The sequence below is a fragment of the Natator depressus genome, chromosome 10 (assembly GCF_965152275.1).
Source record: "Natator depressus isolate rNatDep1 chromosome 10, rNatDep2.hap1, whole genome shotgun sequence".
Taxonomy (NCBI): domain Eukaryota; kingdom Metazoa; phylum Chordata; order Testudines; family Cheloniidae; genus Natator; species Natator depressus.
In genome coordinates, this window is record NC_134243.1 from 42,133,682 (window position 1) to 42,148,174 (window position 14,493).

The 14,493-nt window shown below is 44.0% G+C and overlaps 1 protein-coding gene across 3 annotated transcripts in view; it reads right to left on the reverse strand.

Annotated features, from left to right (window-relative positions):
* BBS4 (Bardet-Biedl syndrome 4) overlaps nucleotides 1-14,178 on the reverse strand; it is a 102,810-nt gene extending 88,632 nt beyond the window's left edge. The window contains exons 1-2 of one of the 3 annotated variants that reach the window (XM_074965878.1): nucleotides 14,112-14,178; nucleotides 4,627-4,678 (exon numbers count right to left, since the gene is read on the reverse strand). In XM_074965878.1, the coding sequence (XP_074821979.1) occupies nucleotides 4,627-4,678; nucleotides 14,112-14,141 (82 nt within the window). In that variant the 5' untranslated portion in view covers nucleotides 14,142-14,178. The remainder of the gene's footprint in view (nucleotides 1-4,626; nucleotides 4,679-14,111) is intronic. The other 2 variants (XM_074965879.1, XM_074965880.1) reach the window with 2 other exon arrangements.
* Nucleotides 14,179-14,493: the final 315 nt, after the last annotated feature.

The following is a 14,493-nucleotide window of genomic DNA, read 5'->3' on the forward strand; positions in this document are numbered from 1 at the left end:
ATACATTATAGCTCAAAGATATCTCATCCTGGAATAGGGATTATAAATTCTAATTCTATAGTATGAGGCAATATATTCTTGTAATGTCTAAGAAAAGTTTTGTAAATGAGTTCCAATAGTTCATGGATTAGGGACCCAATCTTATGGGGTTCCAGCCACTTCTGTATAGATTATTTAGGTTAATCTTTCTATCTATCCAATGGGACTCAATGATCAGTCTAGAAGATACCATCAGAGATACTTAGTTTTGCAGTTCTCAAACTGTGGATTTATGTCTCCAGAGGTAACATGCTTGTTAACAGCAAAAATGTTTTAAATAAATAAATATATAGAGGTAAGAAATAACAGACCTCAACCCTATTGTCCCTCTGCAAATTTGTGTACACAGAGCCAATCCCTTACCTCTCTCTAAAAGTGCAAAGTTTTAAAAAGTTCAATGAAAAGAAGATTGTTGGGGGCGGAATAGAGCTGGATAAGGAGAAGTAGTCTGGAGATAAATGTGAGAAGGAGGGACAGACAGTAGAAACAAAAGTGAAACTGTTTGAGCAGCATATTCCAGAAATCTTGAGGTCTTTCTGCATGTAACCTTCATTGATTTGAGATCTACCATACCATTCTCTCACTAGAAGGGAAAACCTATAATGGCAGCAGGCCGTAAAAGAGACCCAGTTTGGGAATATTTTTAATGAAGTTCCTCTACCTGTGGGTAAGACAGGCATGCGTGCAAAATGCAAACAGTGCAACAAAGAAATGCAAGGCCTGGTTGACTGAATGAAACAACATCATGGGAAGTGTTCCTTCTCAGGAGGAAGCTGCATTGAAGATGATGAAAGGAATATGTCTGAACACGCAAGATCTTCAGGTTGGTAAATTTTTTATTTCATACTTCTTTCTTAAGGACTGCCTGTCTTTCTTCTGGACTATTCTTGAATTCTCACGTTTGAGCAAAAAATATAGTTGTTACTCTATGGTACTGTCATTTTAGATGTAGTTGTGGTAAAAAATAAATAGCTGAAACAGGCAGATCTTCCTTTTACAATTTCACCTTTAAAGTAGTACTGAGTGTTAGTGAGTGCAATGAGTAGTACTACATGAGCAGTATGGTAATAATAATTAAATAATTAAATAACTGCATTGACTTATTTTGTTTAGGAGAATCCATCCTCAACATACAGGATTCTGAAGACTATCTACCTTCAAGATCACCATCATTTTCTATAGTTTCAGAGTTATCTGCCAATGATAGTGTTTCAGTCACATCATGTATGTCACATAGCCACAGTATATCATCACCTGTAGCAAAAAGAAGAAAAATTTCCATCATCCAGAAACAACCATAGATACATTTGTGATAAGAACCACCAGATTACAAAAAGAGGTAATTGATGAAAAAATTGCCCAGCTTGTTTATGCAACAAACTCTCCTTTCCGTATGATTGAGAACCCACACTTCATTAGCATGGTTCAGTCATTAAGACCAGGATACAGTCCACCCAACAGAGCAGATGTCGCAGGCAAATTGCTGGATAAAGTATCTGAAAGAGAAATTGAGCAGTGTGCAAAAGGTCTAGAGTAGTGGTTCCCAAACTAGGGGCGCCGCTTGTTCAAGGAAAGCCCCGGTGGGCTGGGCTGGTTTGTTTACCTGCCGCGTCCACAGGTTTGGCTGATCGCGGCTCCCACTGGCCAATGGGGGCTGCGGGAAGGGCGGCCAGCACGTCCCTCGGCCCGCACCGCTTTCCACAGCCCCAATTGGCCAAGAACGGCTAACTGCGGCCAGTGGGAGCTGCGATCGGCCGAACCTGCGGACGCAGCAGGTAAACAAACCGGCCCAGCCCGCCAGGGGCTTTCCCTGAACAAGCAGCGCCCCTAGTTTGGGAACCACTGGTCTAGAGGGTGAAATTATTAACCTGAGTCTTGATTGGGTGGAGCAATGTCCACAATGATCCTGTTGTATGTGCCTGTGTGACAACAGAAGGAGGGAATGTCTTCCTTACAGAAACAATTGATACATCAGGAAATGCACACACAGCAGAATACTTACAAGAAGTAACAGTAAAAGCTATAACAAACTGTGGGGGAAAAAAATCAAATGTCTAGTACGCAGCTTGGTCACAGAATGCTGCAAATGTATCCAAGATGAGAAGAAGTTATTTAGAAGGGAGTGAAGAGAGTCCCAAGCTAACAACATATGGCTGCAGTGCTCATTTGATGCACCTCCTAGCCAAAGACTTCAGTGTTCCAGAAATAAAGGCTAATGTTGTTGAAATTGCAAAATACTTCCGTAACAACCACTTTGCAGCAGCTGCTCTGAAAAAAGTGGGAGGAACCAAGCTAACTCCCCCATAAGACGTGCGACGGAACTCAGTAATGGAGTGTTTTGAGCACTATATCGAGAACTGGTCTAAGCTGATGACAGTTTGTGAACAAAATTGTGAAAAAATAGATGGCACTGTCACAGCCAAAGTTCTCAACATTGGGCTTAAGAGAAATGTTGAACACATGCTGAGCACCCTGAAGCCTATTCTGGAGCCATGAACAAAATGCAGGGAAACAGCTGTTTTATTGGTGATGCTGTTGAAATTTGGAAGGAACTGGGTGAGATCTTAAAAAGAGAAATATGCGATGATAGAGTTAAATTACAAGCATTAAAAAAATGAATGGGACAAGCACTATCTCTAGCTCATTTTCTTGCAAATATTCTCAATACTCGGTACCGGGGTCAAACTTTAACTGCTGAAGAAGAGGAGTTAGCTATGACATGGACATCCAGCAATCATCCCTCCATAATGCCAACTATAATAAACTTCAGCGCTAAGAGTAAACCATTCAAGAAATATATGTGTGCTGCTGATGTTTTAAAGAAAGTCACACCAGTCAACTGGAGGAAGTCACTTAAGCACTTGGATTCAGAGACTGTTGAAGCGATAATCTCACTTTTAACAGCAGTAGCTGCTTCTTCCACTGTAGAAAGAATATTTTCTTCCTTTGGACTAATTCATTCCAAATTGAGAAATCATTTGGGACCTGAAAAAGCAGGAAAGCTTGTTCTTCTTTTCCAGATTATGAACAAACAGGAAAATGAAGGTGAAGACGACTGAGTTAGCTGCAGAAGCCAATATTTTAAGTTTCTCACGTTGACCTGACTGACAAAGTCAATTTAATTTTTTTTTTTAATATTTCATTTAACTATTTTAGTTTAAAACAAGTTTAACAAAAACAAACCTGATTTTAAAAAACTTGAATGTTTAACTACATTCAAAAATTCATATGCTTGTTTTGTTAAATTATTATATGTTTGCTGTTGAAGAAAAAATCCAGAATACATAACGTTGTTTTAGTTAAATAAACAATTTAAATGTCAGTCTGGTGATGTTTTCCTCCTAAAACAGCATGGCAAGAAAATCCTCTAAATATAATGATTAACCTGTTGAATTGGAGATAGTTCATCTCTCAATAACTTCATAAATATCTGCTTCAATTACCTTTGGTAAATGAAATAACCAAACAATCATTCATTTTCTGATATAGCTGTAATACTAATCTGAAAAGTTTTCAAAATAAATCACTTTAAAAATGTCTAGTGTGTATCTTCTAAAAATGAAACGTACATCTATCTCTGAGTTGTGAACAATATGTATTAAGGTTATAACAACCAACAAGAATGCACTTTCATGTAGAAATCCATGATTAAATCAAGTCTTCCTGACTAGTGATTTAAATCAAATCCACCCCGGTTTCAGGTGTGTTCTGACCAGAACCACATTGACTATCCACCTACCTGCTGCCCAAACAATTTATTGTAAAGTCCTATCTGAGTATTTGGCTACTGTCACCCCTACATTTCTTTCACTATCACTGCTCCAAGTGCTTCCCTCATTTGAATTTTCACTAAGTTTTCAGAAAATCCCTTAATTATTAAAAAGCTCATTTCCAATTCCACTTTAAGTTCATATAGCAGACTGAATGATGTTGGGTCTTCTGGGACTGAGAGGTAGGCTCTCAGTTTGACACAGAGTAGTCTCTTACCCTCAGCAGTTCTCCCTGCAACTCCCAGGTGTTTGCCGCTGCCTCTCCCCATGACCGCAGCTTCCAGCTTGCCAGCTCCAGCAGCCACTGTGCAGGAAGGGGGCCCAGTGGCACCATGTGACCAAGTGTGGCCAGCAAATCCTGGCAAAAATCTGGGGGGCAATGTGACCCCTCATGTCGCCTCTGGCTTCTGCCCAGCAGGGATGTGGGGGTCTCAGGGCTTCAACCACATGGGACATGCCTGCCAGGGCTCAGGGATTCAGCAGAAGCAGGGCTGAAGTCCTGAGATCCCCCTTCCTGCAGGGCAGAAACCCCTAGCCCCACCACCCTGCCACAAGGCTGAAGACCCAAGCAACTGGCAGGCGAACCCCAGCTCTTGAACTATGGAGGGTCAGTAAGTTTGGCCACCACTGCCATACACACAAGTGATTAAAGACCAGATGGTGCAGTAAATGAGTATACTTGCTTTTCACCTCTGGAAATAAATGATTCATATACAGATTGGTTGTGTGCTTCTCAGACAGGTTCACACATTATGGAGCAATCTTTTTATGTTGTCCTACCTAAGTAATACTATTGTAAGCACATCCTTAAACAAACCTTTTCTTGGGCGGGGTTTCTGAGGTTCTGTAGCTATTGGGAATGGTGAAGCCTGAAATGATAGAAAAGGACAGTGTTAAAATGGCAAGACTTCTTCAAGGAATTCCCCCACAAAAGCCCCCAAAAGGACATCTGGCAAATGTCAAAGCAAAAATAGCAGCATCTCTGCTAAACAGAATCTACTGTACCAGCCAGATGCTAGTCATTTCTGTTGGAAGCTCAATCCGATTTTTGCTATTTGTGTAGATTGAGAAAAATCTCTGATTTTAATAAGTACAAGTGTGTTTACTGCTGGCTAACATTAATATAGTTAGTGGACCTACATTTATTAGGGTTTGGGAAGTGAGAATTATAAGGGCATATTTTGCTTATTGAAAATACAACCATATAAAAAGCTCCTTAAAATCAAAGAGGGAATGGCAGAAACCCACTACACAAGAACAATAGCTGCTTACACAGCTAATTACAGCACTGTGGGTATGAAGTGATTTGGGGAAGGAGAATAGAAGGTTCTCTGTAGTAATGAGTAGTCCCATGAGACTCACTGGAACTACTCACATGTGCAAGGGTTTGCAGGATTGGGCCCTAAGGAAAGCAGTCCTAACATCAACTGTGAGAGGCATTTGACTAACAGGGTATTTCAAAAGGCTCTCTGTGCTGTTTTGAAGACATCATTGGTAGGGTCTGGTGCTGGAATAGGGTGGTCTCATTCTTGTACCCTAGCATACCTAGCATTTTCTGGATCAGGAAAGGTAAGCTGTGGGAACTACTCTGCTGTGATCTGGTGGGGAGATCTAGTAACCCCCTTTCTATTCTTGGCACTGGCAGATGGAGGATACATTCTTAGCATCCCTAGCCATTTAGAGACATCCACTCCCACTGCTTTTGATGCAAAGCTAATTGTGAAATTATTGAGCCTTAGTGAAGATGAGATCTTTTCTACATTGAGAGAATATACACTAGGATCATAGCAATGCACTGGAGCAGATTAAAGGCACACCGAGCCCAGACTTCTGCCTCTGACTGTGCCAAACGGTAAATGCTTCAGAGAAATGCCAAAGCCCTGCACAAAAGAGAGTACACCAATGTTTGATTCTAAACACGTCAAAATCTCAAGCAGAAGAGTGCTGTTTGTAGCAGACCTCACAGATAATGTAGGTCTCCTGTTGACAGCAAAGAGGAGATAATTATTCATATAAAGATCACAAAAATCCTTTTGCTGTTCTTACATTTGACTCTCACCATGGAGTTAAGGCAGCCACTTAGGAAGTTAAGGCAGCCAGTGACAAAAGGGAAACATCCTTTAGACAACAAAAAGCATAACTGACTCAAAGTAGGTTTCTACACTCAAAACATTGAACAGATCTACTTCCTGTTTGCATCTAGGATCAGATCTGCTATTTTTAGTAATTAAAGTTAGGAGTAAAAAAGCAATCAAACCTACAAGCCAATAAAACTGAGCTAGACGGGGAAGAGGCATAGCTCAGTGGTTTGAGCATTGGCCTGCTAAACCCAGGTTTGTGAGCTCAATCCTTGAGGGAGTCATTTAGGGATCTGGGGCAAAAATTGGGGATTGGTCCTGCTTTGAGCAGGGGGTTGGACTAGATGACCTCCTGAGGTCCCTTCCAACCCTGATATTCTATGATTCTATTCCATCTCATGCATCACCAACAGTTAAGGTTAAGACCAGCTTTCTGTTTAAAGCTTGACTCTAAGTGCTCTAAAATCTGCCTGTTTACTTTGATTGCTGTGAAATTAGATGTCTCAGGGTTCTCAAAATATAGCCCCTGGAAAAAACCTGCTTTTCTTAAAGTTGACACATTCTGACAATTTGAAGTGTTGTTGTAGCCATGTTGGTTCCAGGATATTAAAGCAATAAGGTGGGTGAGGTCATTTTTATTGGACCAACATCTGTTGGTGAGAGACAAGTTTTCCGGCTACACTGACCTCTTCTTCATTCTGGCAATGTTTTTTGAACAGCCCCAGAAGAACAGCTGCCATAGGGATTAAACCAGGGCTGAGATCACGCACCCTTCCTCCAATACAGTGCCTGGCACCCACCAGCCTTTTGGGAGAAATCAAATTCAAACATTATTCGAAGAATTTGCTTCTCCAGTTAGGTGCATAACACGCAGTTCTAAGGCTCATGTGCGTAATAGATCAGTGGTTTTTAAACTGTGGGTTGTGACCCAGTACTGGGTCGCTGAATGTAAGGCACTGGGTCACGGCAGCTCTGGTCAGCACCGCCGACTAGGCCATTAAAAGTTCTGGTGGCAGTGCTGCCCAGCTAAGGCAGGCTAGTTCTTACCTGTTACACCTCACTGCACCCCGGAAGCGGACAGCAGCAGGTCCGACTCCTAGACGGGGGGCCACAGGGCTCCGCACACTGCCCCTGCCCCGAGCACCATATCTGCACTTGCCTCTCTGGTAGTGTCTGAGCTGCTCTCCCTGCAGTGGAATGCGTCTTCCACAGCAACTGGCAGTAGCTAGGTCGATGGGAGAATTCTTTCACTGACCTAGCCATGTCTACACCAGGGATCAGGTTCATTTAACTATGATGCTCAGAGGAGTGAATTTTTCACACTCCTTTGCACCATAGCTATGTCAACCTAACTTGTAAGCATAGACCAGGCCTCAATCTAGGACAAATTTTTGCCACTTACAACACTGGAGACTGTGGCAGCTCTTTTGTAAATCTCCCTTTGGCATGCCAGTGCCTAGCTGTCTTGGGATGGCAGGTCTACAAATTGTTAATCAGACACTCAGAAAAGAGTTAAACAGAAGTATAGATATAAAAGTAGAAAAGCTTGCTCGCTCGCTCTCTCTCAATTGACTAGCAACTCCTTTCACTTCCATAGTTCAGACATTCAGTAATGCAAAAAAATCCACACACCAGTCTTTCCTATTAGGCATTTTCTTATAGACTCACAAAGGTGGGTGAAGAAAGTGATTTACTGTGCCATGTCCTGCCACTTCCCATGGCCCAGTATAAGATCAATCCCTACAGTACATTTTCTACTGGTTTGGGGAGTCTGGGCTTAAAGCGTCTGAATCTCATGTTTATGTCATGTTACTACTCCCCAGCACACTTGTTGGAAGTGCTGAATCCATTTAGATTGGAGTATGGCTATTCTTCGCTTTTACACTAGAAGCAACTCAGTGGAGAACAAGCAATACTGCTGAAGCTTTGTGGTCCCCCTGAGGTGATAAAAACTCAGAATTCCAATGATGCAGCCTACTTGTCAGGTGCTATTAAGAGACCTTCTCCACCTCCCTGGGGCAAGGCTGACAGATTCTATCTTCGGGGAAAGTCTTAGATTCAGTGAGGAAACTAATTATGGTGACTAAATTTCTATTCTAATCAGTTCATAAATCTCTTTCAGGTCTCCAAAGATTAAAACATAAGCTGATTACACTGACAGCAGAGGGTGACGGAGTTGGACTCCTGTCGGGTGTCAAGGAAATAGGAAAATTCTCCAGATAAAGGAGAATACCCTTGCCCCTGTTGAAAGCTAGAGTAAGATTGAATGCCTATTACATTGTGAATATTACTGTCCACAAAAATAGCACAAAGAAAAGAAATCTTTTTGGGACATTTAAATAAATAACGTGGGAGAACAGATCTAGCACAAGCAGTGAAGCGACATGTTTAAGTTTTGATGCTACTTTGTGATAAGCATTGTACTTTTCATAGACCAAAATGTCAGTAGTTTCAGACTGTAATGCCAAACTCAAACATTTTTAACGACATGCTCAAGTGATTTAAATAAAACTAGGTCACTCTCAGAGCATAATCCTTTTACCAGGTGTGTCATGCTGAGCTGAAACACAGCAATCAAAAGATTAAAGACTCAAAATTAAATTGATTTTCCGATGAAAATCAATCTTGGGATGAATTCTCTGAGAGCCAAGTTTCTAGACAAACTCTGCAGCTGTGGTTACCAAAATGTCTATAACGTTTAAGATCAGTGGTTCACTCCACCTCTGAAAGGAAGTGGGGATGGATGCCCTCCTTACAAACCAACTGCTACAGCACAGTACTACTCTACTGACCAACACCTTACTCCACCAATATCCCCCAGGTGTATTCAGAACCTGCTCATTCCAGCGACTACATTTTATTTACAATAGCCTGGCAGAGCCCTGAGTGAGCAAGCTGGATTCTGTTCTAAATCACTCATCATGAACAGAATTGTTAATGGACTTCATAGAAATATAGGCCTGGAAAGGATCTCAAGAGGTCATCTAGTCCAGAGCCCCTTGATCTGAGGCAGGACCAAGTAATCCTAGATCATCACTGACAGGTGTTTGTCTAACCTATTCTTGAAAACCTCCAATGACGGGGATTCCACAACCTCCCTACATGACCTATTCCAGTGCTTACCTCTGCTTATAGCTAGAAAGTTTTTCCTAATACCTAACCTAAATCTCCCTTGCTCCAAACTAAGCTGATTACTTCTTGTCCTACCCTCAGTGGGGGAGGACATCTGATCATGGTCCTCTTCCAAACAACCTTTTACATATTTGAAGATTGTTATGTCCCCAACTCCTCCCCCCGAGACTTCTCTTTTCTAATCTAAATGTGCCCAATTCTTTCACCTTTTTCTCATAGGACAGGTTTTCTAAACCTCTTATCATATATGTAGCTCTCCCCTGGACTCTCTTCAACTTGTTCACATCCTTCTTAAAGCCTGGTGCCCAAAACTGCCAAGTAGAGTGGAACAATTACCTCCTGTGTCTTACATACAACACTCCTGTTAATACATCTCAGGATAACATTTTGCTTGTTCATAACAGTGTGAACCGAATGAGCCCACCTTGACTTTCAGAGCTGAGGCCGAGAATGAAGTACTGCCAGAACAAACTAACAAGAAAAAAAAAAATCAAATAAAATTTTACTAGTAAATTGTGTTTACTTAATCTAGAGATTAAAACATAGAGCCCCAAAATGTGTTTTCAGAGCAGAACCACCCTTTAATGAGAGATTACTGTATTTTCAGGATCATCTATTTAGATCTGTAATGTACCCACTGTTTTACATGTCAGTGCAAAAGTTACTCATGAACAAGAATCTGTATGGGAAGTTAAGTGATAACAGCAAGGTTGAGAAGCTAAAATGTAGACTAACTTCGGAAAGAAACAGTTATTACCCTTTTATTATTTTAAAAACAAATAAAAAAAAGAAAGCTTGCAAACCCCATTTACATACGTTCGCAAAACAGAAACTGTATTGGCTGCAGCTGATAAGCTGCATCTTTCATAGCCTTTCTTCTGCTTTCACTGCTATCAGCACAGAGTTCCCCTCTGTCCATTCTTGGGAGAAAGTAGAAATGGAAAGGAATGTGGGTAACTGGATGCCTCAGTGAGAGACTTTGGCTAGTTAGGAAATTAATAATGGAATAAGGAGAGGCCTTTCACATCCAATTCACCAATGTAAATTTGACTCAGATTAAAGTAGCTGTTATTTGATGACTGTTTGGTGGCCCATGTGAAACAAACTGGATGATCTCCATCTAGTTCCTAGTGAGCAAATGTTCACATAGCAGTAATTGTCCCCCATGTTGACTGTTCCACTAGAGAGGTAAAGAACTGAATGGGTCTTGGAGACTGAACTATTCCCTCACTCCTAAACATGGTCCCTCCAGGTCAAAGCTGAGGAACATTAATACGGTAGCATGGAAGCTTGTATTAAAGGTGTCTATTTAGGTTTTGTGGATAAGGAGTGTTTTGATCTACAGAGCTACCAACCAGTCACCAGACTGCATTAAAACCCATCTACACTAAAAAAATTATTACCTATATCACAGAATCATAGAAGATTAGGTTTGGAAGAGACTTCAGAAGGTCCAACCCCCTGCTCAAAACAGGAACAATACCAACTAAATCATCCCAGCCAGGGCTTTGTCAAGCCGGGCCTTAAAAACCTCTAAGGATGGAGATTCCACCACCTCCCAAGGTAACCCATTCCAGTGCTTCACCACCCTCCTAGTGAAACAGTGTTTCCTAATATCCAACCTAGACCTCCCCCACTGCAACTTGAGACCATTTTGTTCTGTCACCACTGAGAACAGCCTAGTTCCATCCTCTTTGGAACCCTCCTTCAGGTAGTTGAAGGCTGCTATCAAATCCCCCCTCACTCTTCTCTTCTGCAGCCTAAATAACCCCAGTTCCCTCAGCCGCTCCTTGTAAGTCATGTGCCCCAGCCCCCTGATCATTTTCGTTGCCCTCCACTGGACTTTCTCCAATTTGTCCACACCCGTTCTGTAGTGGGGGGCCCAAAACTGGACACAGTACTCCAGATGTGGCCTCACCAGTGCCAAATAGAGGGGAATAATCACTTCCCTTGATCTGCTGGCAATGCTTAGACTAATGCAGTCCAATATGCCGTTAGCCTTCTTGACAACAAGGGCATGCTGTTGACTCATATCCAGCTTCTCATCCACTGTAATCCCCACGTCCTTTTCTGCAGAACTGCTGCTTAGCCAGTTGGCCCCCAGCCTGTAGAGGTGCGTGAGATTCTTCCATCCCAAGTGCAGGACTCTGCACTTGTCCTTGTTGAACCTCATCAGATTTCTTTTGGCCCAATCCTCCAATTTGTCTAGGTCACTCTGGACCCTATCCCTACCCTCCAGCGTATCTACCTGTCCCCGCAGCTTAGTGTCATCCATGAACTTGCTAAGGGTGCAATCTAGCCCATCATCCAGATCATTAATAAAAACAACGAGAAGTCCAGTGGCACCTTAAAGACTAACAGATTTATTTGGGCATAAGATTTCATGGGTAAAAAACTCACTTCTTCAGATGCATGGAGTGAATATATATATTGGCACATGAAGAGAAGGGAGTTACCTTACCAGTGGAGAACCAATGTTGAAGGCCAATTTAGTCAGGGCGGATGTAGCCACTCCCAATAATTGATGAGGAGGTGTCAATACCAAGAAAGGGAAAATTGCTTTTGTAGCGAGCCAGCCACTCCCAGTCCCTATTCAAGCCCAAATTGATGGTGTTAAATTTGCAAATGAATTGTTGCTCAGCAGTTTCTCTTTAAGTCTGTTTTTGAAGTTTTTTTTGTTGAAGTATGGCTACTTTTAAATCTGTTATTGAGTGTCCATGGAGATTGAAGTGTTCTCCTACTGGCTTTTGTGTGTTACCAGTCCTGATGTCTGATTTGTGTCCAATTATTCTTTTACGTAGAGACTGTCCGGTTTGGCCAATGTAAATGGCAGAGGGGCATTGCTGGCACATAATGGCATATATCACATGAGTAGATGTGCAAATCAATGAGCCTCTGATGGTGTGGTTGGGTCCTATGATGGTGTTGCTAGTGTAGATATCAGGACAGAGAAGGCAACAGGTTTTGTTAAAGGGATTGGTTCCTGGGTTAGTGTTTTTGTGGTATGGTGTGTAGTTGCTGGTGAGTATTTGCTTCAGGCTGGAAGGCTGTCTGTACGCAAGGATTGGTTGGCCTGCCTCCCAAGGCTTGTGAGAGTGGGGGTTCGTTTTCCAGGATAGGTTGTAGATTGTTGATGATGTGCTGGAGAGGTTTTAGCTGGGGGCTGTACGTGATGTCCAGGTGTGTTGTGTTATTTTCCTTATTGGGCCTGTCCTATAGTAGGTGATTTCTGGGTACCCATCTCAATCTGTTTCCTCACTTCCCCAAGTGGGTATTGTACTTTCCCTGACCATTTTCTTGTTGCTAACATACCTGTAGAAACCCTTCTTGTTACCCTTCACATCTCCTGCTAGCTGCAACTCCAGTTGTGTTTTGGCCTTCCTGATTAACCCCTGCATGCTTGAGCAATATTTTTATACTCTTCTCTAGTCATCTGTCCAAGTTTCCACTTCTTGTAAGCTTCCTTTTTGTGTTTAAGCTCACTGAAGATTTCACTGTTAAGCCAAACTGGTCACCTGCCATATTTGCTATTCTTTCTGCACATTGGGATGGTTTGTCCGTGCATCCTCAATAAGGCTTCTTTAAAATAAAACCAGCTTTCCTGGACTCCTTTCCTCCCTCATATTAGCCTCCCAGGGGATCCTGCCCATCAGTTCCCTTAAGGGAATCCAAGTCTGCTTTTCTGAAGTCCAGGGCCCATATTTTGCTACTCTCCTTTCTTCCTTTTGTGAGGATCCTGAACATAACCATCTCATGGTCACCACTGCTGCCCAGGTTGTCACCCTTTTCTACTTCCCCTACCAATTCTTCCCTGTTTGTAAGCAGCAGGTCAAGAGGAGAATGTCCCCTGGTTGGTTCCTCCAGTAGTTGCATCAGGAAGTTGTCCCCAACACTCTCCAAAAACTTCCTGGATTGTCTATGCACTGCTGTATTGCTCTCCCAGCAGATGTCAGGGTGACTAAAGTCTCCCGTTAGAACCAGGGCCTATGTTCTGGAAACTTCAGTTAATTGTTCAAAGAAAGCCTCGTCTACCTCATCCTCCTGGTCCCGATGGTCTGTAGCACACGCCCATCACGACATCACCCTTGTTCCTCTCACTTCGAAATGTAACCCAAAGACTCTCAACAGGCTTTTCTCCAGTTTCATACTGGTGCTCTGAGCAATCATATCGCTCTCCTACATACAGTGCAACTCCTCCACCTTTCCTCCCCTGCCTGTGCTTCCTGAACAGTTTATACCCATCCATGACAGTGCTCCAGTCATGTGAGCTACTCCACCAAGTCTTTGTTATTCCAATCATAGTTCTTTGACTGTGCTAGGACTTCCAATTCTTCCTGCTTGTTTCCCAGGTTTCTTGCGTTCATGTTCATGCCCCTAAGGTAACTAGCCGATTGCCCTACTTTCTCAGTATGAATCAGGAGGCCCCCTCTGTTGCACCCTCCTCCTTGTGTTTCCTCCCGGTATCCTACTTCCACATTTACCTCAAGGCTTAGGTCACTGTCCCTATCAAAGCAATAGTGCACCTGGGCCGTTTTCAGCACTGGGTTAGGCAATCATCTAGATAATGTGGTGGGAGAATGCCAGCACCCTGTGTCTCCAGCAGAGCTTACACCAGCATTTGTACCGGTGCAGCTGCCCTGTTGTTGCATCACAGGTACTAATGTTGCATCTGCACCCCTATCCCCATCCCACCCCGTCCCCCCTTGTAAGGGTCCCTCATTTGGCGCCTCCCACCCCTCGGGCTGGCTCCCCCATGAGGGCGCTTCGATTGGGTATGAAATCTAATTTCCAGGCGCAGCCAGGCCGAGCGGGGCCCTACGACGGCTAACGCCGGGGGGAGGGGGAGCCTCCTTACAGACGAGGCTTTGCCTGGTCTTTTCAGCTCCGCACCGCTGAGCGCCGAGAGCCCTGTGCACAGCAGAGCCCCGGGAACCAAGGCCCCTGCTGCAGGAGCAGCGCTAACGGGACTTCGGGGCTCGGCGGGGAGCTGGATGCAGGGCCGCGCCTCAGGGAGCGGGGAAGAGGAAAGAGGGCCCCGGCACCAAGCTCCCAGCAGGGAAAGGGGTTCCTGAGGGTCCCCGGCCCCCCTCACCGGCTCGGCTCCGAGTCTCGGCTCCGCCATCGCTCTACCCCAGGATCCCGCGTGTCGGAAGTTGTCAGTTACCAAGGTTACTAGCTGCCCCGGAAGAGCTTAGAGGAAGAACCATAGAGAGGAGTGAATCGCTGGCCCGACAATCCGCAGCGCCCGCAGGAAGGAACCCCAGAGAAAGCCCCGCTCCTTGCGGAGGCCGCGTCTCTCCACCTCAGGCCGGGGAGCCCCGCCCCTACCCACACTGGCCTCTAGGGGCGGGGCCGGTAGGGGCTTCACCGCTGCGTCCAGCCAATCGCTGAGCCACCCCTGGGGGCTGCCCTGGCAACAGTCCCCTACTGGGTGCTGCGGCTAGTGCTCTGCCGGGCTGGCTGGGAGCCGCCAG